General features: G+C 37.3%; 2 protein-coding genes across 2 annotated transcripts; both read right to left on the bottom strand.

Moving 5' to 3' along the window:
- Positions 1–377: 377 nt before the first annotated feature.
- LOC116110242 (UPF0481 protein At3g47200-like) lies at positions 378–1,835 on the bottom strand. The gene has a single exon (XM_031396449.1). The coding sequence runs from the start codon at positions 1,833–1,835 to the stop codon at positions 378–380; it is 1,458 nt and encodes a 485-aa protein (XP_031252309.1).
- A 16,775-nt stretch (positions 1,836–18,610) lies between these two features.
- On the bottom strand, positions 18,611–21,991 carry LOC116110260 (pyrroline-5-carboxylate reductase-like). Its single transcript, XM_031396478.1, has 7 exons — positions 21,791–21,991; positions 21,660–21,708; positions 21,474–21,565; positions 20,914–20,986; positions 20,287–20,407; positions 19,961–20,066; positions 18,611–18,919 (listed from the first exon to the last, which is right to left on the bottom strand). Exons 1-7 carry the CDS (start codon positions 21,989–21,991, stop codon positions 18,737–18,739), a joined length of 825 nt encoding a protein of 274 aa, XP_031252338.1. The 3' UTR covers positions 18,611–18,736.
- Between the last annotated feature and the right edge of the window lie 4,447 nt (positions 21,992–26,438).

Below are 26,438 nucleotides of genomic sequence, written 5' to 3'. Positions count from 1 at the left end.
TCCTCTGACCATTCATTATTATTAGCTAGCTCTAGGACAGCTCTCGGCTTCGCTTTGTCTATCAATGCCTATTATCGTTGCTCTTGACTAAAACATTTTGACGCAATGTTAACATTGTCTTTGTCTCCCACGTTGAAACTTCTTAGTTTTGGTTGATTCTCGTATACTTTATATATAGTATTGATTGCAAGCATTACAAATCCTATAATGTTTCCAAATTAAAAGTGAAAGATTCCTGAATTCAAAAAGATTACTTGATAATGAAGTCATATCAATAAAATCACACCTTAGATCTTATTCAAATAATTAATAATATACATGTAATTGCCTCACAAAAACAAATACAGACGAACATTGTAGATAAATGTAATGGTATATTAGCTATTTTTACTTGGCAAAAACGATTGATAAGTCTGAATAACAGTCAAGAAAAGTGCTAAACTTGCAGCAATAAAAGCAAGAACCGTCCAAGGGCTAGTGAAATGAGTATGCAACCACTCTGCCAACCAAATCTTCAACCTGTTTTTGTAATGCTTTTCTATTCTATCTTTAACAACCGCATATGCATGCGGGTGTGACACCAAATTATCAGCTATCTCATTAAAAAGATCAGCAACTTGTTGATCACTCCCCAGAAAATTCAGAAGTATACCTTTTGATCGAAGCTCCTTAACATCGTCTTCATGATCAATAAGCGAATCCATCAGGCATATGTATGAAGAAACTCCAAAATCGTCAGGACCATTGGGGCTGGACTCATATGCTACCATGTTTAGCAGCATAGACTTTGTTGAATCATCAATGTATATTGGTGGAAGTTTCAGGAGCCCTGCGACATACCCGGATTGAAAAGCAACGTCTGTGAATCTGTTAGTCCTGCTAGGCCTGAAATGGATTCCCACCGCCTTGAGCTCCTTCGCCGATCGGTATGAAAACCAGTCACTGCAATCGGGAGGAGGCGGTTGAGTCAAAACGGTTTTGTCGAAAAGATTGGTCCGAATGAGGTCTAGAAGATGAGGAGGTTCAGACTCAAATTTTCCTGCTATTACATTCACATCTTGCACACCTTTTCTTCCCCCAAAAGCTAAATTACAAAGAAAATCATTTATGTTTTTCTTGTGACTTTGAGGAGGAAGACTACGAATTTGTGTAGCAAACTTATTTAATACTGTCTGCTTGCTGTTTTCATCTCCGAATTTGGACTTCAAGCTCAATTCATTGAAGAGTTGAAACGGAATTTGGTTTTCCAGTAAGCACAAGTCTCGTTGAACGAGAGCTATCATGTTGGTTTTCATCTTCAAAGCCTCTCGTTCTTCTCTTACAATGCAGTAGATGAACTGGAGGAGGAAACAGGCATCAAGAAACATCATCTGACAGAACTCCTCATTGTTGAACTTGGCGACGGAGCTCTGGTCAGTGTAACATTGTTTTGCAGCTTCCGCCACGCGCCTGACCTTCTGATACAACTCTTCCAGCAACTTCAAGTCCCCATTTACATACTGGCGGGCCATTGTAAGTTTGTGCTGCTGCATTATCTCAAGCCTGGGATTTCCAAAGTGGTAAGGACCGATTGAAACCACCAGAGGATCATAGCAACCACTGTTTTCTTTAACCTCACGAAGCATTGCTGGAACTCTCTCTATCTTCGTCCGGATCACCTCGTGCTGATTCTTGAAGTTTTCTCCATTCACGATATGTTCAAGCCACTTTTTTTCATTATCAGAAACAGGAACTGCTGTATTGTCACCATTTATATGGATTACAATACTCTCGAATGGAGTCTCACCGCCACCTGCTAGGCTGCTGGAACCGGCTTCGCCTTCCCTTTCTCCCATTATTACTCTCTGTTATTAAAACTACACAAGTATGGTTTTGTAATGTGAGTTAATGCAAATTGATTAAATAAGTCCTGAGATTATATATAAATTTAATGAAACATACCAATTGTAATTGGCGGGCTACTGGTGATTTGGAGCAAGCATCTCAACTTTTCCTAGTTATCAAGCTTGGAATTGCTGCCAACATTTTTAGGGAATAACAAGGTGAAGTCACCTGCCTCAAGGTTAATTACATACCAAATTATTCATTACTACTTTGGAATTTTTTTGTTAAACATCTTTTATGATCTTTTGTTTAAAATGAGTTTCTTTTAATTTATGGTATAGTGGAATGACCCCCATCACAACCACAATATGTAGTAATCTCTGGTATTTTTCTAAGTATTTTCGATCGCATTTAAAACAAAAAGTATTACAATCATGCAACCTTTCATTGCTGGTAGAATGGCTGTAGCCATCCATCTAGGTAACCATTTTCTACCGAGTAAGTTCAAGTCATGAATCACTTATAAAGAACAAGAAAAGTTTGAAAATATTGCTTGTTACTGTTATAGATCCAACATCAATATATTCTATCAATACAGAGTTGTGCTACATTGCAAGATATTGACACCTAAAGTACATTCTTTGTTTCAAGTATGGTTTGGTTATGTTATGATCAGTTTATGCAAATGAATTCAGCAAGTCCTGAGTTGTTTATAAATTTGATGAAACAAACCAATCGTAAGTAACAGTCTACTTGTGATTTGAAGCAAGTATCTCGACTTTTCTCTGTTATCAAGCTTGGAATTGCTGCTGCTACCTTTTTTAAGAAATAACCATGTTAGAAAGTAAGAATAATTATGTACCATATTATTTATAAGTACGACTTTGGAATGTTTATAATCTTTCGATTGAAAAAGAGTTTCCTTCAATTTATTCTATAAGGTGGTGGCCCCCATCACAAGAACAATATATAGTTATGTACTACATCTTTTTATTAACAAATTAATTAATCAAGTAATCTAAAGCTGGTAGTATTTTCAATTGCATTAATATTTAAAACAAAAAGTAGTATAATCAAATATGTACCTTTCATTCTCGTTTAAACAAATTTAGCTACAAAGATCTTATCTTCAAATCTAATATAAAACTTGTAATAAACGATGCTGCCATTAATATATTGCTCATTGTATGTTACTGTTAGCTAAAAATCTTCACCCTTAATCTGATGCTTCCTCAGTCACAAGCCTCACCTTCAACATTATAAATTTTATATTTCATGGCATAAATTACAAGTCTGACAGCCCGAACCATATTCCGACTTATGATCAACCATAGAAACAAACAAAAAATAAATAGGCACTCAAAACGAGTACATATTCAAGTGATTTGATTGCTCTCATTTCAATAAGAAATATCCTTTTAAGTAATTCAATTGCTTTCTAAAAAGAGTAAACCACTTTTTCCCACCCAAAGTTTGCCTTAATGACATGTTTCACTCAAAAAGTTTTAAAATATCATTTTCTCATCCAACATTTATATTTCGTTAATATCTAAAATACACTTCACTTTCTTAACTGGCATTCGGCGAGTTACCAAAAGACAGTGTAAGAGAGGTTTTGTAGAGTGAAGGCCCGTTGATCGAATGATGGTGACTGATTGAATATTCGTCATCAAAATCAATCAAAAATAATTTAAAAACAAGAAACTCTAGCTTTACGGTGGCCCACAATCGACGAAAAATCAAGTATCGGAATGAGGAGTTTTATAGAGAGGAGACCGGAAGTTCACATGATAGTAATAGAAATAATTTTAGAGCCGAAATCAGCTTTGGATAGTAATAGAATATTAACTTTGAATGGAAAAGTAGTATTTTAAAACCTTTTGGGCGAAAAAAAAGTCAAACCTTGGGTGGCAAAAAGTTGCTTACTCTTCTAAAAACTCCATGAGGGAACCCTCAAGGATTCTGGCCGTATTGTACCCACAGATACTTTACTTGATCCTCATGTCTAACTAGGTTACCTTGTCAGAGGCATGTAACATGTGTGTTGCAGAATCAAGCAGCTACCTCAAGCAAGGCATGAAGCAAAGAACATAGTCATATCAAAACTTCCTTTTTCTTAGTCATAAATGAAAGAACGGTACAGAAATAAATCTTCTACAAGGAAATCTACCATCTCAAACAACAATAAATAGACAAGTGAAACATATACCAATGCTATTTCCTCTAACCATTCATTGTTATTATGGGGGTTTAAAATGTGGTCAAATTTTCGAACTAATAATAAAGAGATGAAAATCACCATTAATTAGCTCTAGGACAGTAGCAAAAACAGCAGCATTCATTAAAATCGATCCCACGAAGTTCACCCTTCTTCAATTCATGAACATCGGCGATAGTAGTCCCACGAGGTGACGCAACATCATCTTTAAGAATTAGTGACCATTATTGACGCTGCTCCCAATACCTATAGAAGAAATACTTTAGTTGGCCGTGCAGAATGAATTTGAAATAAACTAGTACTAATGCTGAATCTTAAGAAAACAATTACATGAAAGACGCAAGAAACTAGAAAATACATAAACCCAGAAATATAAAACTGAAGAGAAAGAAATGAAAAACTCACTTCATAAATCTTACTTATATTCAAGTCTGAAGAGATATGAGATAGTTCTAAGTTTCAAGTTGCAGCGTGTCATCATTTTCTCATCCAGAGAGGAAATGCACAGGGATGGCAATGGGGCGGTTCGGAAGGTCTTCCCCATACACCACCCCATTTAGGATTTTAGTCCTCATTTCTTGTCTCTTTCCCTAAATTATTTAAGCTGGGCGGTAAGAGGTAATCTCCACATGGGGAGTGCATTCCCCAAACCCACTTCATTCTCTAATTTATTTATATATAAACTTATATGAATAATCCCATTAAAAATAAGCAACATTTTAATTACGTAAGCCATTAGGGGTGGAAAAAAAAACCCGAAAATCGAACCGGACCGAGAAACTAGACCGAAACCGGACCAAAAATTAGGTTTTTTTTGGGTTTCGGTTCGGATATTAAAAAAAACCGAATATCCGGTTTGGTTTCGGTTTTTTGACAACATTAATTCCGATTACCCGGAACCAATTTTCTGAACCGAAATTTTAAAAAATTTATGCATTTTACGTTTTTTATTTTGCAATCCCTAACACAGTCTAAGTCTAACACTCACTCACTTCAGTCTTCACTACTCACTAGTCACTACTCCAGTCTCCAGCTCAGCAGCTCCACTGCTCCAGTACTCAGATCTCAGACCTCATTACTTAGACTCACTCGCGCCGGTACTCAGACACTCACCTCAGTAACTCTCAGTCTCTCACACTCTCAGAGTCTCAGTGACTCAGTCTCTGTCTCTCACTCTCTCTCAGACTCTCACTGTCTCTCAGTTATCAGATCTCTGTTCTCACTTCTCACGCCGGAGTCACACAGTCACACCTCAGCCAGTAGCCACACAAATTTCTCACGTTGCTCACGCCACCGATCTTTGCTCACCGATCTGTTGCTCAACAGTCGGCAGTCACCAGTCGCGGTCACCATTCTTCTTCCTTCACCAAGTCTCCACGTCATCGTCTGTTTCCAGTGGGTGACCTCATCTCTTTGGCTCTTTGCTTTGTATTTCTTGGTGACCTCATCTCTTTGCAATGAACAGGAGAGCCCACGACTCAGATATTTGATGTCCTGGAACAATTGTTTTTAATTATTCTTCTTGTTATGTGTATTTGTTAGTTAGAACTTAGAATGAATGATCTATAATGGAAAAGAAATTGAAGGTGAAGGTAGGAGGGTGTGGGTTTTGCTTGTTTATAAAGGGTGGTGAGTGCAAATAAAGTTTTATACATAGTGGGAAAATTGCATTGAAGATTCTGGAAAAAAAAAGTAGGAAGATGTTCTTGACAAGTTGCAGTAACTAGTACTTTGCCGTCAAGAAGGTTGAGGATTCAGATGATTTGAAAGCAAACTGTACATTTTTTAGTTTGTAATTGAATTTGTATCATATCTTTGTTAAGAAAAACAAAAAATTATGGTGTTTCTATACATGATTTGACTCTTTTTTTTTCCATGGGAATCTGCAGAAATCAAATTTCTTGGTTTTTGGTTTTACTAAAAAGATGAGAACTACAAGTTTTTTGTGTTACTTCATCAATAAATGAATAATGATTTTGGAGTTGAGAATCAATTGTTATTTGGTTAGAAATGACTCAGTTGTTTGATTTTAAATTATCAATATTTGATTTTGATGTACATTCAACTTATGTGAATTCAAATTCAATTACAACAAATATAAGTATATAACTTTAATTCAAGTAAAAATAAAAATAAAAAAAACCTGAAAAAAAAAAATAAAAAGGACCAAATTGGGCCGAAAAAGGCAACCCATAAGTGGTGTGACCGAATTGGGCTGAAAAAGGCAGCCCATCATAAATCTTAATTAACCGGTTTAAAAATCGGTTAACCAAACCGAATTTTTGGTTTGGTTCATAACCGGTTTACAAAACTGGACCGGTTTCGGTTCAATTTATTTTTGAAACCGGTTTTCCTGATTTTTCCACCCCTATAAGCCATTACCATATATTATTAAAGTTCTAATAAAAATAATGATAATATATTATAGCAATATTAAAAAATTAAAAGATTAAATAGGTCCTAGCTAAAATAATAAAAAAAAAAGGTAAATTATAAAATAATTTATAATGTGTCGTAACATCATTTATTTCTTGACGTCTTCTTGATTTCCCATCCTCAATAATAGTTAAAACTTAATTCTTTTAAAATGTGACATAAAAAAAAATACAATAATTAATTTTTTTAATAATTATATTTCTATAGTAGAAAATAATTTTATATGTAATTTTATAATGGAGAATAGAGGGGGATCGTAGTAGGCAGTATAAAATCATCCCCTATCCATTTCAATATGGGCAATTAATTTGCTCTCCAAACTTACTTCATTCCTGTAGATGCAAAAAATCTACCGTTACGGAAATATGGTCTAATCCCATGAGTTTGAGGCCACCAGCAATCCGCTGCACCTGTGCACTCAAGAAAACAAGCATAGAGCTTACGGAAAGCACCGAGGTAGTGTTTGTCTTAGGCACTCCGACGCTCAAGTTAGTAAGGCTAGGTGAGGCTAATTTAGAGAGGGTTAAAGAAAGAGAAGGTTACCAGAAATTTGGTCGAAGACTAAGATTTTGGCGGCAACGTAAAGCTCTCGAGGGTGAGAACTACGGGGCTAGAAGGCGTAATGTTCCTCCCCGTGAAAGGGTTGGCCTCTTGTTTAAATAGCAGTTGTAGGATCTTCAAGTCCTAGTAAGACTGTGAGTCCTTGGGAGTTGAAGTTTAGTGAAAATGGGAGCCTTTGATTCCCTTACCTTCATGGGAAAGGGAGTCCCAACGGTCTAAGATATAGATCTTAGATTAATTAGGATAGTAATGGATCTCTTCGATAGAATCCAAACAATACCGGAGTAAGTAGGCAACTTTGGGCTCTAAGTAGACCCTAGGTCCACTAAGTGATCTTGGATCAATAAGCCTGGGCCCAAACAAGCTGATGATGAGGCCTAAACGAATAGGGGCCTTTGCTAATTAGGCTCAAGCAGTGAGCAACAAGGTAAGTGTACTAAGCATACCCAATATGCAAACTCTGTTGTGAGCCCAATTATAATTGGGCCATGGCTCTGAGCTTTGTTGAAGGTGTCTTCATCTTTTGGCCTATTGGGTCAAGGACATTTTTTAGCCCTAACAGTTTTCCCCCCACTCTCTAAGTTAAGGAGTGCTTAGCTTAAAGAGTAGATGTTGCGTGAAGGTGTGCTTAGTCGTCCTTCGTGACTGACTAGTTGAATATGTGAATGTGTTGCTTCTCTATTCATAGAACTGAATAGTATAGCTTTTACTATAGGTGATGCACTCGGTCTACCAAACCGAGTGGGTGGGTGAAGGTGAAACACAAACATGCCCTCATTCAGCGTATCTAACCTAGTGAGAAAGTGGAAATGACCTTGGAGACCTCGCCCAGTGCATCAGATCGAGTGAGAGGGAGAGGGAAAGGGAATATCTGTGAAGATGCCCTAACTCGATGCATCGAACCGAGTGAAAGGATGTGAGGCACATCCTGTGAAGATGTCCTCACTCGGTGCATCGAATCAAGTGAGAAGATGTGCCTACGAAGGTGTCATCACTCGGTGCATCGAACCGAGTGAAAAGATGTGAAGCATACCCTTTGAAGGTGTCCTCACTTGGTGCATCGAACTGAGTGAGAAATGTTATGAGAGCTTGTATCACTCAGTGCATCGAGCTAAATGATGTATTGCGAACTAGTTCTTTGGAGCTTCCCATTCGATCGGGCAGACTGAGCAAATGGATATGAAGTGTCAAAGGCATTTGATCAGGTAAGTAATGAGATGAATCATCAGCGCTTATTGGAGGTGTACTCGCCCAGTCAAGTTGACCGAATAATGATACTAAGGTAGGTGCAATCGTCATATTTCTGGGTATATGCATGCCTGAAATGGTGACACGTGTAAGGTTAGGATTTCAACCTGTTTTGGGCGGGAATTTGGAAAGTTGAGTCGCCTAAGGCAAAACAAGGTTTTGCCATGTGGCCTTGTTTGAAGGGACAGTCATTAAATGCCACTCAGAAGCGTCTTTGGGTATTCCATCTTTTTCATTTCAAACATTGAAAGGTTTCTTCGCAGGTCTTTTGTTGGGGAGAACTTTCAGCGCTTTAGAGATTTTTCGGCATTTCTTCATGGTAACCGCTTCTTCCGAGTCTTCTTTTTTATTTTTGAGTCTACTATCGCTTTTGGTTGGTCTCTAGAGTTGTATACTTGTTGTTTTGAGGAGGTTTCGAATAGAGAAACAAAAAAGAAATTTGGGTCTCTTGGGTTTGCTTGTGAAGGGGATTATCTGATTTTGGAGTGTTTTGTTGTGGTTTGTATGTCTGGTTTGGAGAAGTTGCATTTGTGTTTAATTTCTGGAGAGATTTAGGTGATTTGCTCGAGTTTTGATTCATTTTTGGTGGGCACGAAGTAAGCTAGATTGATTTTTCAAAGTGCTTGGGTTTTTGGCAAAGATAGAAGACAGAGTCAAGTTATGGGGTATTTTGGTTCGGCTCACCTCGATTGGCTAGACTGGGTCACGTGCAACGGTTGAGTGGAGGTTACAGACAAGGAAAATTGGGGGCTAGGTCATTCGGTCATCCAGACTGAGGAAGGTGAGACATTGTCACTCAAAGTTTTTGGGTGAGGTCACTCGGTCATCCTGACCGAGTTGAATTTATGGGAGTTTATAGTTAGGCTAGCAGGTTGAAGTGTTAGGCAATCGGTTGCCTTGGGTGAGTGAGTTGGAGGTACCAATATGTCATCCTGACCGAGTTAGATGATGGAATTGTGTTCGCCGAAGGGTGGAGAACTTAACCTTGTTAGAGATACGGTTGATTGCCTTGGCCAAGTCGAGTAAGCTAAGCGAATATATGTCATAGACAGAATCAGACAGCTTGAGCAGGGCAGAGGTGGAGGTTGGGAATGAGTACGAGATGGCCCCAACAATGGTAGTAATGCCAGAGGGTGGAGACGTTCCAGTTGGCATACCAAAGGGGGTGAATGTGGCTTCTCTTGGGCCAAGCGGTGCTACTCCGAGTGACAATCATTCAGACGGGCAAGGGACGAGTGAGGAAGACTTTGATGAAACTAATGGTTCTAAGAGTTCGCCTTCTACCAGTGGTAGCTCTAAGGATGAGTCGAGTCAGCCCGGTAGTGGGACACTAAATAAGGAGTGTCCGCTTTGCTGAAGGAGAATGATGTGTGACGGATCAGAACTATGTACCACATTACAGAGTCAGTTGAGGTTAGGGTGCCTAAGTAGTACGAGAGGGTTGAATCGGAGGCAAAAAGGTTGGGTGAGTGTCTATGAGAAATGGTTCCATGATAGGCTGAGGCTTCCAATATTCCGCCTTATCTGGGAGGTGCTAAATCATTTTATGATTGCGCCGACTCAGATCATGCCAAATGGGTGGAGGCTGCTGATGGCATTAGAGGTTCTCTGCATGTAGAATCAAGTGATGTTCGGACTGCATAAGTTGTGGTATTCCTATTTCCTGAAGGAGGGTGACAAAGATAAGGGTAGATACACTATCACTCTCAAGCATGACTGGACCCATCTTATGGCTGACCTTCGGTCAAGTGACAAGAACTGGAAGGAACGTTTTTTCCTCTTGAGGGGTGAAGCGGTCTTTGGAGAGAGAGGTCAGGGCGAGATCCCATATACTTGGCGAGCGACTGGTGAGAAACGTAATATTTACTCATGCTTTGATTACTAAAGTCTTGTTTTGTTTTTCCTTTCCAAATCCTGATTTCAATTGGGCCGAACAGAGTGGGGACGACTTGGACGTGCAGACTGGAAAGGTTCTTACCAATCCCAAGGAGTAGAGAGATTAGCGAGTAGTGTTGGGGAGGCAAATTTTAGGGCAAGTCACTTGTGGGCTAGAGGTAGGGCAATTCAGTGAGGTATCTCCTTCCCTTCGGTGAAGTAGACTTGGAGTGTGCTGCTCATTCGCTACTGCAATCATATTTTGTTTGTAAGTCAAGCTTGAACCCACTAACTATTAAAGAATTTACGATTGCAAAAAGGCTTATGAAGAAGTTAACCATCCCAAGCGTGAGTGAGTCTATTGCGAGGCGTCGCGAAAAGAGAAAGAGAGACTCTTTGATTAGGGAGGATAGAAGGGTGAAGGATGTGGTTGTGACTCCACCCAGATAGCCAGCTACAACTAGGGCTAGGTCATCCAAGGTGGTGGTCTTGGATATTGGGAAGACTGAGATGCTTACTTTTAGTATCCCAAACTCTGCGTCGACCTATTCGGATGCCGCTTCCATGAGCAAATTGGCTGATTCGTTCTTGTTTCCAGCAGACGAGAGCCGATTGAATCATATGGGCATGGTTATGACTGCTGATTGGGGGGTTTCACGTGCTTTCTATGTATGAACCGGGCTTTTGTCTTACTATACTTGTAGTGACTAAACACTGATCGAATGATTTTATGCAGGCTTTCACAAGTAGCCTACACCTTAGGAAATCCATCATGTTGTAGGAGAGGAAAATATAGGACATTTCTAAGTCTAACGCCAATCTATGACACAGAGAAGCGGTAGCCCAGAAGGCCGAGCGAGTAAGCCAATAACGAGTAAGGGAGGTCGAGGTCGAATTGAAGCGATTGAAGAAGGAGTTGGCTAAGAAGAACGTGAAAGTTGAGTCGCTGAGGGACCAGTGCCTCACCATTGCTGACGACACCATCATCAAGGCTAAAGGAGAGCTAATGTTGGATTACAAGGCCAGAAACACTACCCACTAGAACCCGAATGAGAACATCCAACTCTTGCGAGAGATGGAGGAGGAAGAGGCTGTTGGTTGAGTGGATTATACGGAGGAACGGGTCGATGATTAGGTACTCGACCTCGCTAGTCAGCCGAGACGGTCGATTACAGATGATGTCGATGACCAACCTGCGGGGATGACTGTTAGGGCCGATGACAGGGAGACCGAGTCAGAGATGGGTGATATGACTCGTACTGAGGCATGATGCCTCTTAGACTTATGTTTATTTTTCCTTATGTATTTATGGGGCCTGAGTTGCCTTTTCATGGCGTATGTGTATTTTTGTATCTGATACTTAGCCATTTGGGGCTTTTATGATTCAACTTGTGTTTCCATTTTACTGTTTTCTTCACAGATGGATGGATTGATTTATTATAGATGTGTGGGGCTTTAACCCTCTTTCCTAGGTAATTGCCTCATAGAGGTAACTTGTCTAGGTGAAACGTTGTAGTCGAGTCAGCACGGTCTGGTTCGAGTGTGCGAACCGATATAGCCAGTTTGAGCCTACTGATTGTGATTGTGATGTGGACAAAGCCAATGGCTGAGTCACTAGTGTCACTTGAAGGTGATTTTATAAGACCGTGTCAGTAACTCAGTATGGGCTAACTAGAGTTGTAAGCCATTGAATTATTTTTGGTTAGGCTGAGCCGACCAAAGGTGTAAATTTGTGTGAATTATTAATTCAGTCTTAGCCGACTGGATGTGTAAGTCGATAAGTCGGTCTGAGCCGATTAAAGATGTAAGTTTGCATGAATTGTTAAGTCGGTCTAGGCTGACTGAAGGTGTAAGTCGATAAGTCAGTCTAAGCCGACTAAAGGTGTAATTTTGCTAATCATAATTTATTGGTTCAAGCCATGAGGCCGAGTGAAGGTGTGGGTCAAATTTTTCCTTGAATCTAGGCCATGAGGCCGAGTTATTATAAACTAAAGGTGAATGTCACTATATCGTTGAATAGTTCTTTTATTGAATTCAGGCCACGAGGCCAACTGATGGTGAAAGAGGTGGACAAATTCATCCTTTTTAAAACAATAACAAGAATAAAGAATTGATGTTGAGACAAATCTGACTAAAAATAGTAGTGTTTGAGGTGGATTGCATTCCAACTATTGTTGATGTCCTTACCCTCGGGGGTTTGAAATCTGTAGGTGCCCTTTCCTACTTCCTTGGAAATCTTGTAGGGTCCCTCCCAAGTGGGACCAAGCTTGCTAGAGTTGATCTCCTTAATGTTTTAAAAGACTTTGCGGAGAACCCAGTCGCCTTCTTTGAAAGTTCTTGCTCTGACATTACAGTTGTAGTGTCGAGCGGCCTGCAGCTGGTAAATGGCATTGCGGATGTTTGCTCGCTAATATAGTTCATTGACTGTGTCCAAGTTGTGACAAAGGTTTTGGTTGTTGGCTTCTTCATCTGACCATTAGAGTCTGATTGAGAGGACCAATACTTCGGCTAGGATGACTGCCTCGAATCCATATGTGAGAGGGAAAGGGGTTTTGCCAGTGGACGAGTGGGCTATTATTCGATAGGTTCACTGGTAGTTCGTCTTCCCATGCACCCTTAGCTTTCTATAGGCGTTTCTTTAAAGTCTGCATGATTGTTTTATTTGATGATTCAATCTGGCCATTCGATTGGGGGTTGCGAGGGGTAGAGAAGCTAAGCTTGATCCCCCACATGTCACAGAAGTCTCTAAAGCCTGAGCTGATGAATTGGGATCTATTGTCGGTGACTATTTCCTTCGGTATTCTGAATCTGTAGATGACATATTTCCAGATGAAGGTTTTCACCTCTCGGTCCTTGACTTGGGCAAGTGCTTCAGCTTCGATCCATTTAGTAAAATAATCGGTGACCGCCAATATGAAGACTCGTTGCCCGGGTGTGGTCGAGAGTTTTCCAACTATGTCCATCCCCTACTTCATGAATGGCCAAGGTGTTGAGTCACTCAGGTAGGAGCTGTGAGACATGGGCAAACCGTTGATAGCTATCGCATTTCTTCATATAGGATGCTGAGTCAGTGAACATAGTTGGCCAATAATAACCAGAAGTGATCACCCGGTGGGTAAGGCTGTGTCCTCCTGTATAGTTCCCACATTCGCCTTCATGGAGTTCGACGAGAACATACTTGGCTTCCTCTAGGCTTATACATTTGAGGTAGGGGCCAAAGAATGACTTCTTAAGGAGTTGGCCCTCTTACATAGTGAATCTTGTAGCTTTTACTCTCAGGCGGCTTGTTTCATTCTTGTCATCTGGAAACTCATCATGTTCCAAGTATCTGATTATTGGGGTCATCCAAGAGTCGGCTGGTTCGACATTCATTACTTCTTTAGGCTCTTTAGGGTTGGGCAACTTGCTCGTTTGATGTCCCTTCCAGTCGGCTGGCCATTGGAGGAACAGTAATTTGATTGATGACTGGGAGGAGCCTTAAAGGGTTGAGCCGAGATTGGCAAGGGCATCAGCATGGGTGTTATCTACTCTTGGGACTCGGGTGATAGAGAATTCTTCAAAGACAAACTATATTTCTTTGACCAAGTTCAAGTAAGTTGTCATCTTCAAGTCTCGGGCTTGGTAAGTGTCTTGCAGTTGGTTGACTACGAGTTAGGAATCAGAATTTACCTCCAGCTTTCTTACTCTAATCTCCTTGGTCAAAAAGAGTCCGGCGATTTCACTGATGGTGTACTTTTGCTCAAAACTGAACCCAACCAGGATGGTTGGGCATTTACTAATGTTTGATTCATCCAATCTCATGGCTTTCACTACTTCAAGGAAGAGGATGTTTGCTAAGGATCCCTCGCCTACAAACACTCTCTTGACCAGGATTTTGGCGATCTTGAGAGAGATGACCATAGCATCGTGATGAGGGGCAGTTAATGTGGCTGGCTCATCATCTTCAAACTGAATGATATGGTTAGTATGTGCCCGAGGAGATGGATGGATGGATCGGATTTCTAGGTGATGGCTAGCTCGAGCGTAGCACTTGGCTGAGGAATAACTCACCCTACTGACTTCCTACCCTCTAGAGATAATAAACAGAACTTCTTCGGTGTCGGTTCCCGTGGAGGGGGAGATATTTCTTTGGAGCTTCTTTGACTGACTATATTCTTTTTTTTATTCATCAACGGGTCGCAGAGATTGTGATTGATCGAGTGTTTAGGCCTGCATGGATAGTGAGTGGGATTGTTAGAGGGTCACTCAGTCCGTGGGGGTGGATGGACTCAAGCTGGGTGGATTGAAGGTAAGGGAACCCGCTTGACCCGCGAGGGTGAGTCGAGCCGAGTGGGGTTTGGGTAGAAATGGTTGATTGGAGATGAGACGGGATGGTAAGGATAGGTAGCTCTTGTTGTGGTAGGCTTTCTGTTATTTGGATGTCTTGATCTTATGCCTAGAGTGGGTCGGCCGAGAGTGGCTCTGTTGGCAGTCCTTGCTCAATTGGATTCTGGGCTGAATCATCCACTAGCATTGAATAGAGTTGACACAATCTAGTATCCGAGGTGTTAGTCTGTGATCTGGAGTCTAGAGAGGCTACATGGACGGAACTGGTGTGCAGAAGCGATTGTGTTGTACCTGGCCAGGCTGAAGCTCAAGGTTATAAAATTGGCTCACCTTTTCTTTCAGAGACTGGTTTTCGTCTCGGATGGCAGCGTTCTCGGCTTCCAATGTTGCCACTTTGTCTGAGTGTTGTTGCATAACAACAGTTAGAGCTTCGAGCCTCGCCTCAAGACCAGGATTGGTGTTGTCTGAATTTTCAACCATAGAGAGTTTCCTTGCGAAGTAGGGTTTGAAGGATTAATGATTGCTGGAGGCCCCACAGTGGGCGTCAAACTGTAGATGTAAAAAATCTATCATTACAGAAATAGGGTCTGATCCTATGAGGTTGAGGCCACCAGCAATCCGCTGCACCTGCGCACACAAGAAAAAAGCATGAAGCTTACCGAAAGCACCGAGGTGGTGTTTGTCGTAGGCACTCTGACGCTCAAGTCAGCAAAGCTGGGTGAGGCTAATTTAGAGAAGGTTAGGGAAAGAGAAGGTTACCAAAAATTCGGTCAAAGAATAAGACTACGACGGCAATGTAAAGCTCTCGAGGGTGAGAACTATGGGGCTAGAAGGCGTAATGTTCCTCCTCGTGAGAGGACTGGCCTCTTGTTTAGATAGCAGTTGTAGGATCTTCAAATCCTAGTAAGACTGTGAGTCCTTAGGAGTTGAGGTTTAGTGAAAAGGAAAGCCTTTGATTCCCTTACCTTCGTGGGAAAGGGAGTCCCAACGAGTCTAAGATACGGATCTTAGATGAATTGAGATAGTAATGGATCTCTTCGGTAAAATCCGGACAGTGTGAAATTGAAAATTTGGATTATGAAATTGCGAAACATAATTTTTTTGAATTGGATCCATACTTCCAATTGAATAAGTAAGGGATCCATGGATAAAGATAGAAAAGTCTATTTCGAATCGTAACAAAATCTTCAATTTTGGTTTTGTATAGTGTAGATTGAAGCAAAATAGCTATTAAACGATAACTTTGGTTTACTAGAGGCATCGACCTGTTCATATTCTATTTTTTTAGCTCGGAAGAAACAAAATACTTTTCCTGAGGATTCTCTCAAATAGAAATAGAGAACGAAGTAACTAGAAAGATTGGTATTGTTAGAATCCCCTTCTTCTAGAGGGATCATCTAGAAAGCAAATTGTTTTGAATGGATTCAGACAAAAAAAGCTGACATAGATGTTATTATTTTGTTCCCGTCTTATATCTGGGAATTTATCCATCTTTCATAAAGGAGCTGAATAAAACCAAAGTTTCATGTTCAGTTTTGAATTAGAGGCGTTATAAATGATGACTGGACATCGACTATAACCCCTAGCCTTCCAAGCTAACGATGCGGGTTCGATTCCCGGAGTAAGTAGGCAACTTTGGGCTCCAAGTAAACCCTAGGTCCAATAGGTGATATTGGATCAATGGGCCTAGGCCAGACAAGCTGATGATGAGGCCTAAACGAATCAAGGCCTTTGCTGATTGGGCTCAAGCAGTGAGCAATAGGGTAGGTGTACTGAGTGGCCCTAATATGCAAACTCTATTGCAAGCCCAATCGGAATTGGGCCATGGCTCCAAGCTTTGTTGAAGGTATCTTCGTCTTTGGGCCTATTGGGGCCGAGGACATTTTTTGGCCCTAACAATTCCCTAAATTAATTCCCTCATCCCCGCCCCGTAGAGACGGTTATCCATGGGTGCCCCACCTTGTGGGGCATTTTGCCATCCTAGAAATGCAACGGTTCACTATAGATGATTGCAAAAGTTAATGCACCTATCTCATCATCTTGTAATTAAATATAATTAAGAATACAATTTAAAATCAATTATTCCATAAGTTAGAATATAAAGTTGTACCTTGGGTTAAGATATAAAATTGGGACATATAACGTCATTGATTAATTATCATAAGAAATTCAATTTCATGATACTAAATTTTGGTATATTATCCTAAATCCAACATCCATAATATCATGGATTAGCTTTTAAGATTTTTAAATTCTATTGCATTTAAAGCAAAAAGTAGTATAATCATGCAAAATTTCATTGCTAGTAGAATGGTTGTAGCCATCCATCTAGGTAACTAATTTCTACCTAGTTATTCCATGTCATAAACTCTGTTTTAAAACCCGGATCGGACCATCCGGTCAGACCGGTTTGATCAGGAGCTAGCCTTTGCTCCGGTCCGAGTTAACATAAAAATCGAGAATGTCATTGAACCCACTTTGGACCGGCGGAACAGTACAAAACCGCCGGTCTGACCAGTCCGAGGCTTAAAACGGTTTGCTATTTTTGGGTATCTGAACCTAAAAAACTCATATTCCTAATTCCTAAACCAATTTGCAGCACCGTTTCATTCTCCATTTCATTTGAATAAAAAAACCAAATTGCATCTTCCATTGTCATCTTCTATTCTTCTTCACTTACTCTAAAATCTATAGTGTAAAGAAGAAGAAGTAAGGGGAGAGTGTAAAGAAGAAGAAGTAAGGGGAGGGGAAGGAAGAAGAAAGAGAAGAGGAGACAAGAGAAAGAGTAAGGAAGAAGATTAGAAGAAAGAAAAGAGGAGATGAAGAGAAAAACTACAGTAGAGAGACGCGAAGTGTTAGAAGAAAGTGACGGGGAGTGATGGGGAGAGAGAGAGAGAGAAAAGGAAAAAGAAGAAAGTGATGGGGAGTGATGGCCTGACGGGGAGAGAGAAAAGAGGAGAAAGATGGAAGTGATGGGGAGAGAGAAAAAAATAATTAATAATAAAATCTACAGGGTGCATTTGCTTTATTTTAAACTTACAGGGGCTTATAGGTAATTTTTAGAGATGTATTTGTTGGTTTTTAAACTTATAACAATTAATGGAATTGTTTAAAGATGTGACTGCTATATACCGGTCAAACCGACCAGTTCAACCGATTGGACCGGTCAACCCACGAATCGACCCCTTGACCAGGTCAACGAGTGGTTCGGTTTTTAAAAAGTGGTCATAAATCATTTATAAAGAACAAGAACATTTTGAAGATACTTCTCATACTCGTTTACATTGTTATAAAACCCGACCTGTTGAGAGACTTGGCAAAGTGACAAGGTCACGAGTCAACCGATGACATCAATAACAATTTTTTTAAAAATAATTCTAAATAATCCCTTAAGTTTTAGTATATCACAAAAATACCCCTAAAATTTTTAAATTAATCCTTAAGAGTTTAATATATTAAAAAATCCAAAAAATTCATTAATTCCTAAAATTTTGAAATATTTCAAAAACACCCCTAAAATTTAAATTAGTCCTTATAAATTTGAAATATATAAAAAAAAAAAAAAAAAAAAAAAAAAAAAAAAAACCCTAAAACCTGAACCGGACCGAAGAGGCTGCCAGGTCCCAGTCAGACTGGCCAGTACGGTCTGGGTTTTAAGACACAGCCCGTTTAAACAAAGTTAGCTATAAAGTCACCCTTTATCTTCAAATCTAACATAGAAGTTGTACGATTCTGCCTTAAAGGTATTGACACCTAAAGTAAAATATGTCACATTTATTAATCTTATGTTCTTCTGTCACAAGTCTCATCTTCAATATGAAAACCTTACAAGTCTGACAAAACGCCATTATCGAACCCTCAAGTATTCTGGACCTACCCCTGACCATAGACACTTTACTTGAACAACATACCTAACTAGGTTCCCTTTTCTGAGTCATGTAACATGTGGGTTGCAGAATCAAACTAGGGGCATTCCAATGGCAATGCCAACTCAATGCAAGGCAAAGGCAAAGAGCATAGTCATATAAGAACTTCCTTTACTTTGTCATATATGAGAGAAAGGTACAGAAATAAATCTTCTATCAGGAAATCTATCATATTAAAAACCAATAAATATATAAATAAGCGAAACATATACCCCGAAGCTATTTCCTCTGACCATACATTATTATTATTATAGGTGTTTAAAATTTGGTCAAGTTTTCGAACTAAGAAGAACAGAACAAAATCACAATGAACTAGCAAGCTCTAGGACAGCTCTCGGCTTCGCTTAGCAGCAGCAACAACAGCATTCATTAAAATCCCACGAAGTCCACCCTTCTCCAATTCATGAACACCAGCTATAGTAGTCCCATAATATGAAGCAATATCATCTTTAAGCTGACCTGGATGCTTCCCAGATTTAGTCACCATTGATGCTGCTCCCAACACCTGCAGAAGAAAAAGTTTAGTTGGCCGTGCAAAATGAATTTGAAATAAAATAATAATGCTGAAGCTTAAGAAAACAATTACATGAAATATGCAAGAAACTGAAAAATACATAAACCCAGAAATATAAGATTGAAGAGAATGCAATGAAAAATCACTTCATTTTCACTAATACTCCAGTCTGAAGAGATAAGAGACGGTTCTAAGATATTGGAAACAATATTGAACGCAATTGTTACAAGTTGCAGTGTAACTTCATCATTTTTTTCATCTAAAGAGGAATTGTGACAGTTCTCTGTAGATAATTTCTTTCATGTAGATCTACTCCTATACTGGTGAGCATGGAAATGAAGCTTTGTATAATTCTTTACTTGTAAAAATTTCAGTACCCAACATCAGATAATGATACAGCAAAAGTGTAAATGGTGCAAAATTTCACTTGTAGACTCGTACTCCAAAGTACAAATCTATTTCCACACCATAGCTCCCAACTCATTCCCATAATCTCCTTTAGTCAAAACCAATACTTACAACCACAAACCTAAGATTACATTGTACTATGAGCATAACATTTACATTGCATTTGATTCATTATCCGAAAACAATTTTTTAAAAAATAAACTACAATCTAAATTTGAGTTCTTTATCGATGTCTTATATCGAACAACAAATTTGATATAATACCTGAAAATTGTTCAGTTTTCAAAACTATGGGAAACTAGAATAAGGACTTTGTTTCTTTGTCAACCAAATGTGTTATCTTAAAACTGTTTGTATCTCTAGTTCTCGCAAAACAGAAAAAATTATTGCCAAATTTAAATTAAACAAGCCCTAAATTCTTGCCACTTCCACAACAATAATAGTAGTCTTTATTGCAACCAATGTAAATACTAACTAGGTGGTAGCTGTGTATGATGTATGTTTAGATAGGATAAAGAAAGCCCATTCAAATATGAGGATTGGGTTTAACACTTGAAGAATGTTATCTCCTATTACATGGCTCATAAAACTAGTGAATGGAAGAAATAGGTATCATTAACTTACAGTTTGTGATGCTAGACCTAGTGCAAGTTCTCGTGGTACACCTGCAGCCACTCCACCATCAGCTAGAGCTTCAATTGCCAAGAAAATATATGCTGGACCGCTGCCACTGAAAATTTATAATTAAAAAAATGTTTGATTAAACCAACTAGCCAACTCTATTTGTCCAGAAACAGATGCATTAATAGAAAAACATATTAGTTGGACTTATTCTTGCCCATGGACCCAGGAACCTCAGTATGGTAAATAATGAAACTAGTCCTCGTGGGCAATTACTATATGAGAGAATGTTCCAAGATACTGAGATTATAAAATGGGAGACCATATACCTCAAACCAGTGATTCCATCAAACGATTTCTCATCAGCCCGCCATACCTTGCCAACTGATCCAAACAGTTCAGAAATTAGTTCCCCATCCCCTTCTGTTGCAGCTCCTCCCAAGCTCATAACTATTAAAATACAAGTAGATTAGTTACCTTTACATTTTCATGCAATATGCAAATTTGAAATGGAAAAAACATGCTACAAACATGAACTAGAAGAACTCATAAATAAATGTAATTTAGAATCAAGGTCTTGGCAGTAATTAACGTGCCAACACATATCTCAGTAATTTATTTGTTAGACAATAAGAAATACAATCTTATATTTGCAATGTGTAATTAGTTACTTAGCTCCAGATGTTGGAGCTGAACTGCTTGTTATTATATATCAGATCTAGTATTTTATCAACAATTCTACAGCAGCTCATGAGAAAATTTTTAATAAAGGAAAATTCCCCTGCATGCTATTTGTTTTGATTACAAATTTGAACATTATAATAAAATGCACTCGTAATTCAGTAATTTTTTCATTTAATATAATAGAATTATATGAGATAGCAGTCCAGGATTTCTATTGCTGAGATAATATGGCAAAAAACAGTTAAATGTCAAGGTAGAGAGGAAAAACACACCTGTTGCTCCCTCACCAATAGCTGAAGGTGTGTTGGGCATCACCCTAATAAACCGGCTGTGACCAGCCCATTCCTAACAAATGAGAAACTTTATTTCAAAAAGCTAACAAATTAATATACTAAGAAACTCAAAAAGCAATGGATGTCTGAAGCAGGCAGGAAGAACTAATTACAAAATCTGAAAACATATCTTGTAAGCGTAAAGTCCCAATTTTTGAACAGTTTCAAGCCAAATCACGGAATAAATATAAAGTTATATCATAAAACTTGAAATTTCAAATGACTAATGGAGCCAAACAAAATTCAAAATAAATGTTCCATTTCTGAAAAAGGAACTGATCGTAACAATCACAACTATACTCCAAATGCAAGAATGTTTCCCGCTGCACCAACACATTCCTACTTCAAAAAAAGTATATGATGAATGAATAAGGTTCTTTAAATTATAAACAATTTTTAGTGTTTTGGATTTATAATAATATATTCTTTTAGGGCTGTTAGACATTTGATTGCAATAGTTTAAGTCATGTATAACAGGTAAATGATTGATAAGCACAAACCTGAAGGTCCTTCAATTTTACTCCTGCAGCAACTGAAACCAAAAGCTTCTTCTCAGAAAGCATCGGCTTCAGTTGCAACACTACATCTTTTACTGCAACAACAACACCACAAGAAAGTAAAGATCACAAATAAATATTAATGATTCTTGGAAATAAAAAAGAAATAATCATCAGAAATCACATTACCTACTTGCGGTTTCACCGAGAAAATCACCACGTCACTGGCTTCAACCACCTATTTATAATTCCTTAATTGTATAATTATCAAATGAACAAACAAACACAAAAGGAAGAGACAGAGAAAGAGCTAAACGCACAGCACTATTGTTAGAGTGTACGCCGACACCAAAGGATTCGAAAGCGATTCGGCGATTGGGATTAGAATGGACGGCAGTAGAGATACGTTGGGGAGGGAGCACACCCGATTGTACCACTCCTCTGGCAATACTCTCGGCCATTTTGCCTGCTCCGATGAAGCCCAGTTTGTAAGATTGAGGGGAGATTGGAATGGCCTCCATGTGTTTGAGATATTGTCTGACAGACTAAAGAAAACCGAAAAAAAACACCACCAATAATTGAGACGAGCTCGGCTGAAGTGAAAATGAAGATGGCAAGTGAAAGGATAATATGATCTCATAGGGATGGAGTTCTTGTTTCGTAGTGTCACAAGTCAAGGTCGACGCTCTGACTGTTTGCTCTTTTTTTAAACCCACGTGGCTTCTAAATATTGGTATTAGAATTTCAATTTCTATTATTTTTTACGCGTGGCCAACTCCACCAGTAGCAGGGCCGCGCTTGGCGTAGTTATCGGATTTTAACTCTGATTTATTATTTGTTTATTAATGAGTTAATAACAATTTAATAATAGAATAATTTAATAATATATATTTACTCATTAACATAATGAGAAAAACAATTATTCTTTAAATCTTAAAAAGATTTTTGCTATTATATTAACTATTTTTTAATCTATTAGTTTATATATTCAAGAGAGAGACAGAAAGTGAGACATGATTAGGGGTGAGCGGTTCCGGGTACCCTCCATTTTTCAGGGGAACCGGAACTAAAACCGCACAATATAGGTTCCCAAAAAAAGGAACCGGAACTGAAACCGCATAGTATAGGTTCTTCAATTCAAGGAACTGGAACCTAAAATACAGGTTCCGGTTCCTTTCCGGGGTATCCTATAAAAAATCAATTACCCCCCTATTAGTTTAAAATATGACAAAAATACCTTAAAAGTTTATAAATACACCCCTACCAAATATACTATTTGGGTTTAGGGTTTAATTATAATATAATATTATAATTAATTAAATTGTTAATCATTTAATTAAGTATTGTAATATTGTTTATAATAGAATGTTATAATTAATTAAGTAATCATACCATAAATTTATAATGTAATGTTATAATTAATAAAATTCTAATCATTTAATTAAGTATTGTGTAAAATAATAAATTAATTTCTAATGTTTATAATATAATGTCATAATCAATTAAGTAATCATTTAATTATGTAATGTTATATTAATTATATGATCATACTATAATAGTATAATGTAATGTTATAATGAATTAAGTAATCATACTATAAATCTATAATTTAATATTATAATTAATTAAATTTCAAATCATTTAATTAATATACTAATGTTTATAATGGAATGTTATAATTGATTAAGTAATCATATTATAAATATATAAGGTAATGTTATAATTAATTAAATTTTTAATCGTTTAATTAAGTAATGTAATAATATAGTAAATTAGTAAATTACTAATGTTTATAATGTAATGTTATAAATTCATAACTAATTAAGTAATTATGTAATCATTTAACTATATAATGTTATAATTAAGTAAGTGATCATAATATAATGTAATATAATAATATTATAATTTAATTGAGTAATTATTTAACTATAATGTAATGCTTAATTAATGTTTATAATGAAATGTTTATAAGGTAATGTTATAATTAATTAAATTTCTTATCATTTAATTAAGTATTGTGCTAATGTTTATGTAGTAAATTAGTAATTACTAATATTTATAATATAATGTCATAATCAATTAAGTAATTATTTAATTATGTAATGTTATAATTAATTATATAATCATACTATAATATAATGTTATAGTGAATTAACTATTAAGTAATCATACTATAAATCTATAATGTAATATTATAATTAATTAAATTTTTAATCATTTAATTAAGTATTGTACTAATGTTTGTAATGAAACGTTATAATTAATTAATTAATTAAGTAATTATACTATAAATCTATAATGTAATGCTATAATTAATTAAATTTCTAATTATTTAATTAAGTAATATACTAAATGTTATAACTTATAAATCAATTAATTAAGTAATAATCAATTAATGTAATGTTATAATTAATTATACTATAAATCAATTAAGTAATGTTATAAAATTATAATTAATTAAGTAATCATTTAACTATAATGTAATGTTATAATTGATTAAGTATGATATTTAACTAGTAATTAAATTTATTAATGTTTATCAATTTATCATATATAATTAATTAATTACTAATTTATTATAGATATACTTAGAACTTGATAATTGAAGTAAATAACTAAATATATTATTACTCAATCAAATATACTATTTTATTCAAAAATAATTATTTTAATAACATTAAAAATGTAAAACACTTTTAATTGGATCATAATTCCAATTATTCACTTAATTAATCAAAACTTTAATATTAATGTATTATAATATATTAAAGCTTTTAATATAGTGTAATTTATATGTAATAAGTATAATTGTATTTGTATATTTATCTAATTAGGTTATTCTAAAAATTTAACTTTTTATATTTTAAATTTTTTTATATGTTAAATAATAGAAACCCTCCATTATTCACATTTCACAAATATTTCATTGTAGTCCAGGTTCCAAAACAGGTTCCAAACAAGTTCCAAAACAGGTTCCAAAAATCGGTTCCAAACTGGGTACCCCCTACAGGTTCCAAACAGGGTACCCTTTTTATAGGTTCCGGTTCCGATTCCGATTCCGATTCCTCCACACACAAGAACCGGAACCGAAACTGCACAGTATCGGTTCCAAAAAATTGGAATCGGAACCTACCCGCACAGTACCGGTTCCGATTCCGGATAGGTTCTGGTTCTGGTTCTACCCCCCAGTTCCGGTTCTACCCACTACCCGTGCTCACCCCTAGATCACATGATGGCCGACAATTCCTAGGTATTCAAAGGTTAATTGAGGTATATATAAATTAATTGAACACCCCTGTTGATTAAAACAAATAAAATAAAATAAAATAAAAAGGTGAGACATGGTGGATGCAATCCTAAGGAAACATAATAATAATATTGTAATAGGTCCAAAGTGGCAAAAGTCACCTAATTGGACCCAAATGGCTTGAGCCAATAGTTGATGTTATCAAAGCTTGGAATTGCTGCCAACTTTTTTAAGGAATAACAAGGTGAAGTCACCTCCCTCAATATCCTTAATCACATACCAAATTATTTATTGCTATTTTGGAATTTTTGACTAGCTATGTTAACCATCTTTTATAATCTTTTGTTTAAAATGAGTTTCTTTTAATTTATGGTATATAGGGGAATGGCCCCCATCACAATCACAATATGTTTAAGTAATCTAAAGCTGGTATTTTTCTAAGTATTTTCGATCGCAACTTGAAATTCCGATTTGCTAAACATCATCTTGATTTCCTTCATCTTCTCAGCTTCACGAACAACATAGTACTTTATATTGATGTGTTTTGTTCTTCCATGGTGGATTGGATTTTCAGCAACGGAGATGGCTGATTTGTTACCACATAGAATTAAAGTGGCTTCCTTCTACTCTATTCCTAAATCGTTCATCAACTTCCTTATCCACAAAGCTCGGTTTGTGGCGGTTGCCGCTATAACATATTCAACCTCTATTGTACTTTGAGCCATAATTTCTTGCTTTCTTGAATAGCAACAAAACACCCCAGACCCAAGAGTGAAACAAAAACTATGGGTGTTTTTCATGACGTCTGCACTTCCAGCCTAATCACTATCAACATAACCTGTCAGCTTCTCCTCTTCAACTCTTTTAAACCAAATACCTTGGTCTTTTGTCCCCTTCAAGTATCTTAAAACTCTTTTTCTTGCTGTGAAATGTTCTTCACTTGGTTCCTGTATAAATCTAGATAAAATGTTAGTGGAAAACATTATTTGTATTGTTGCTGTCAGGTACATTAAGCTCCCAACTAGAATTCTATAATTTTTCCCATCATCCTTTACAAGCTTCAAATTCCATGGTAGGGGAGTTGTTGTAGGTTTACTATCCTCCATTTTAAATTTTTTCAAAATCCCTTGAGCATATTTCTTTTGGCATATAAAAATGCCATCCTCCTTAAGAATTACTTCAAAACCTAGGAAATAATTCATTTTCCCCAGGTCACTCATTTCAAACTCCTTGATCACACTTCTCTTTAAGTCTTCAATTTTCTTCTTAACATCTCCCGTAATCAGCAAATCATCAACATAAAGAGAAACAATCACAATTCCTCCATCTTCCTTCACATACAATGTTGCATCATTTTGACTCTTCCTAAAACCTTGAGCCACAAACCAGGAATCTATTATGTGGTACCAAGCCCTTGGTGCTTGTTTCAACCCATAAAGGGCTTTGTGCAACTTGTAAACTTTCTCTTCACTTCCTTGTACCTCAAACCCTTCTAGTTGAGCAACATATATCTCCTCCTCAAGCCAGCCACTTAAAAATGCCGATTTAACATCCAAGTGTAGTATCTCCCACTTCCTTTGGGCAACCAACGCAATAATCAATCTAATCGTGTCTGCCATAGGTGCAAACATGTCAAAGTAATTTACTCCCGCCATTTGAGAATACCCTTTAACCACTAATATAACCTTCAACTTTTGAATGGTTCCATCCGGATTCAACTT

The sequence above is a fragment of the Pistacia vera genome, unplaced genomic scaffold (genome assembly GCF_008641045.1).
Source record: "Pistacia vera cultivar Batoury unplaced genomic scaffold, PisVer_v2 Contig6, whole genome shotgun sequence".
NCBI lineage: Eukaryota > Viridiplantae > Streptophyta > Magnoliopsida > Sapindales > Anacardiaceae > Pistacia > Pistacia vera.
This window is presented reverse-complemented; position numbering and strand designations above follow the sequence as displayed.

Excerpts from the sequence above, each read along its gene's own strand:
- LOC116110260 (XM_031396478.1), bottom strand. The coding sequence starts at position 21,991 with ATGGAGGCCATTCCAATCTCCCCTCAATCTTACAAACTGGGCTTCATC. Across the intron at positions 20,408-20,913 it reads TATTGGTGAGGGAGCAACAG|TTATGAGCTTGGGAGGAGCT; the intron begins GTGTGTTTTTCC and ends GTATTTTAATAG. Across the intron at positions 18,920-19,960 it reads TAGGTCTAGCATCACAAACT|GTGTTGGGAGCAGCATCAAT; the intron begins GTAAGTTAATGA and ends TTTCTTCTGCAG.
- LOC116110242 (XM_031396449.1), bottom strand. The coding sequence starts at position 1,835 with ATGGGAGAAAGGGAAGGCGAAGCCGGTTCCAGCAGCCTAGCAGGTGGC.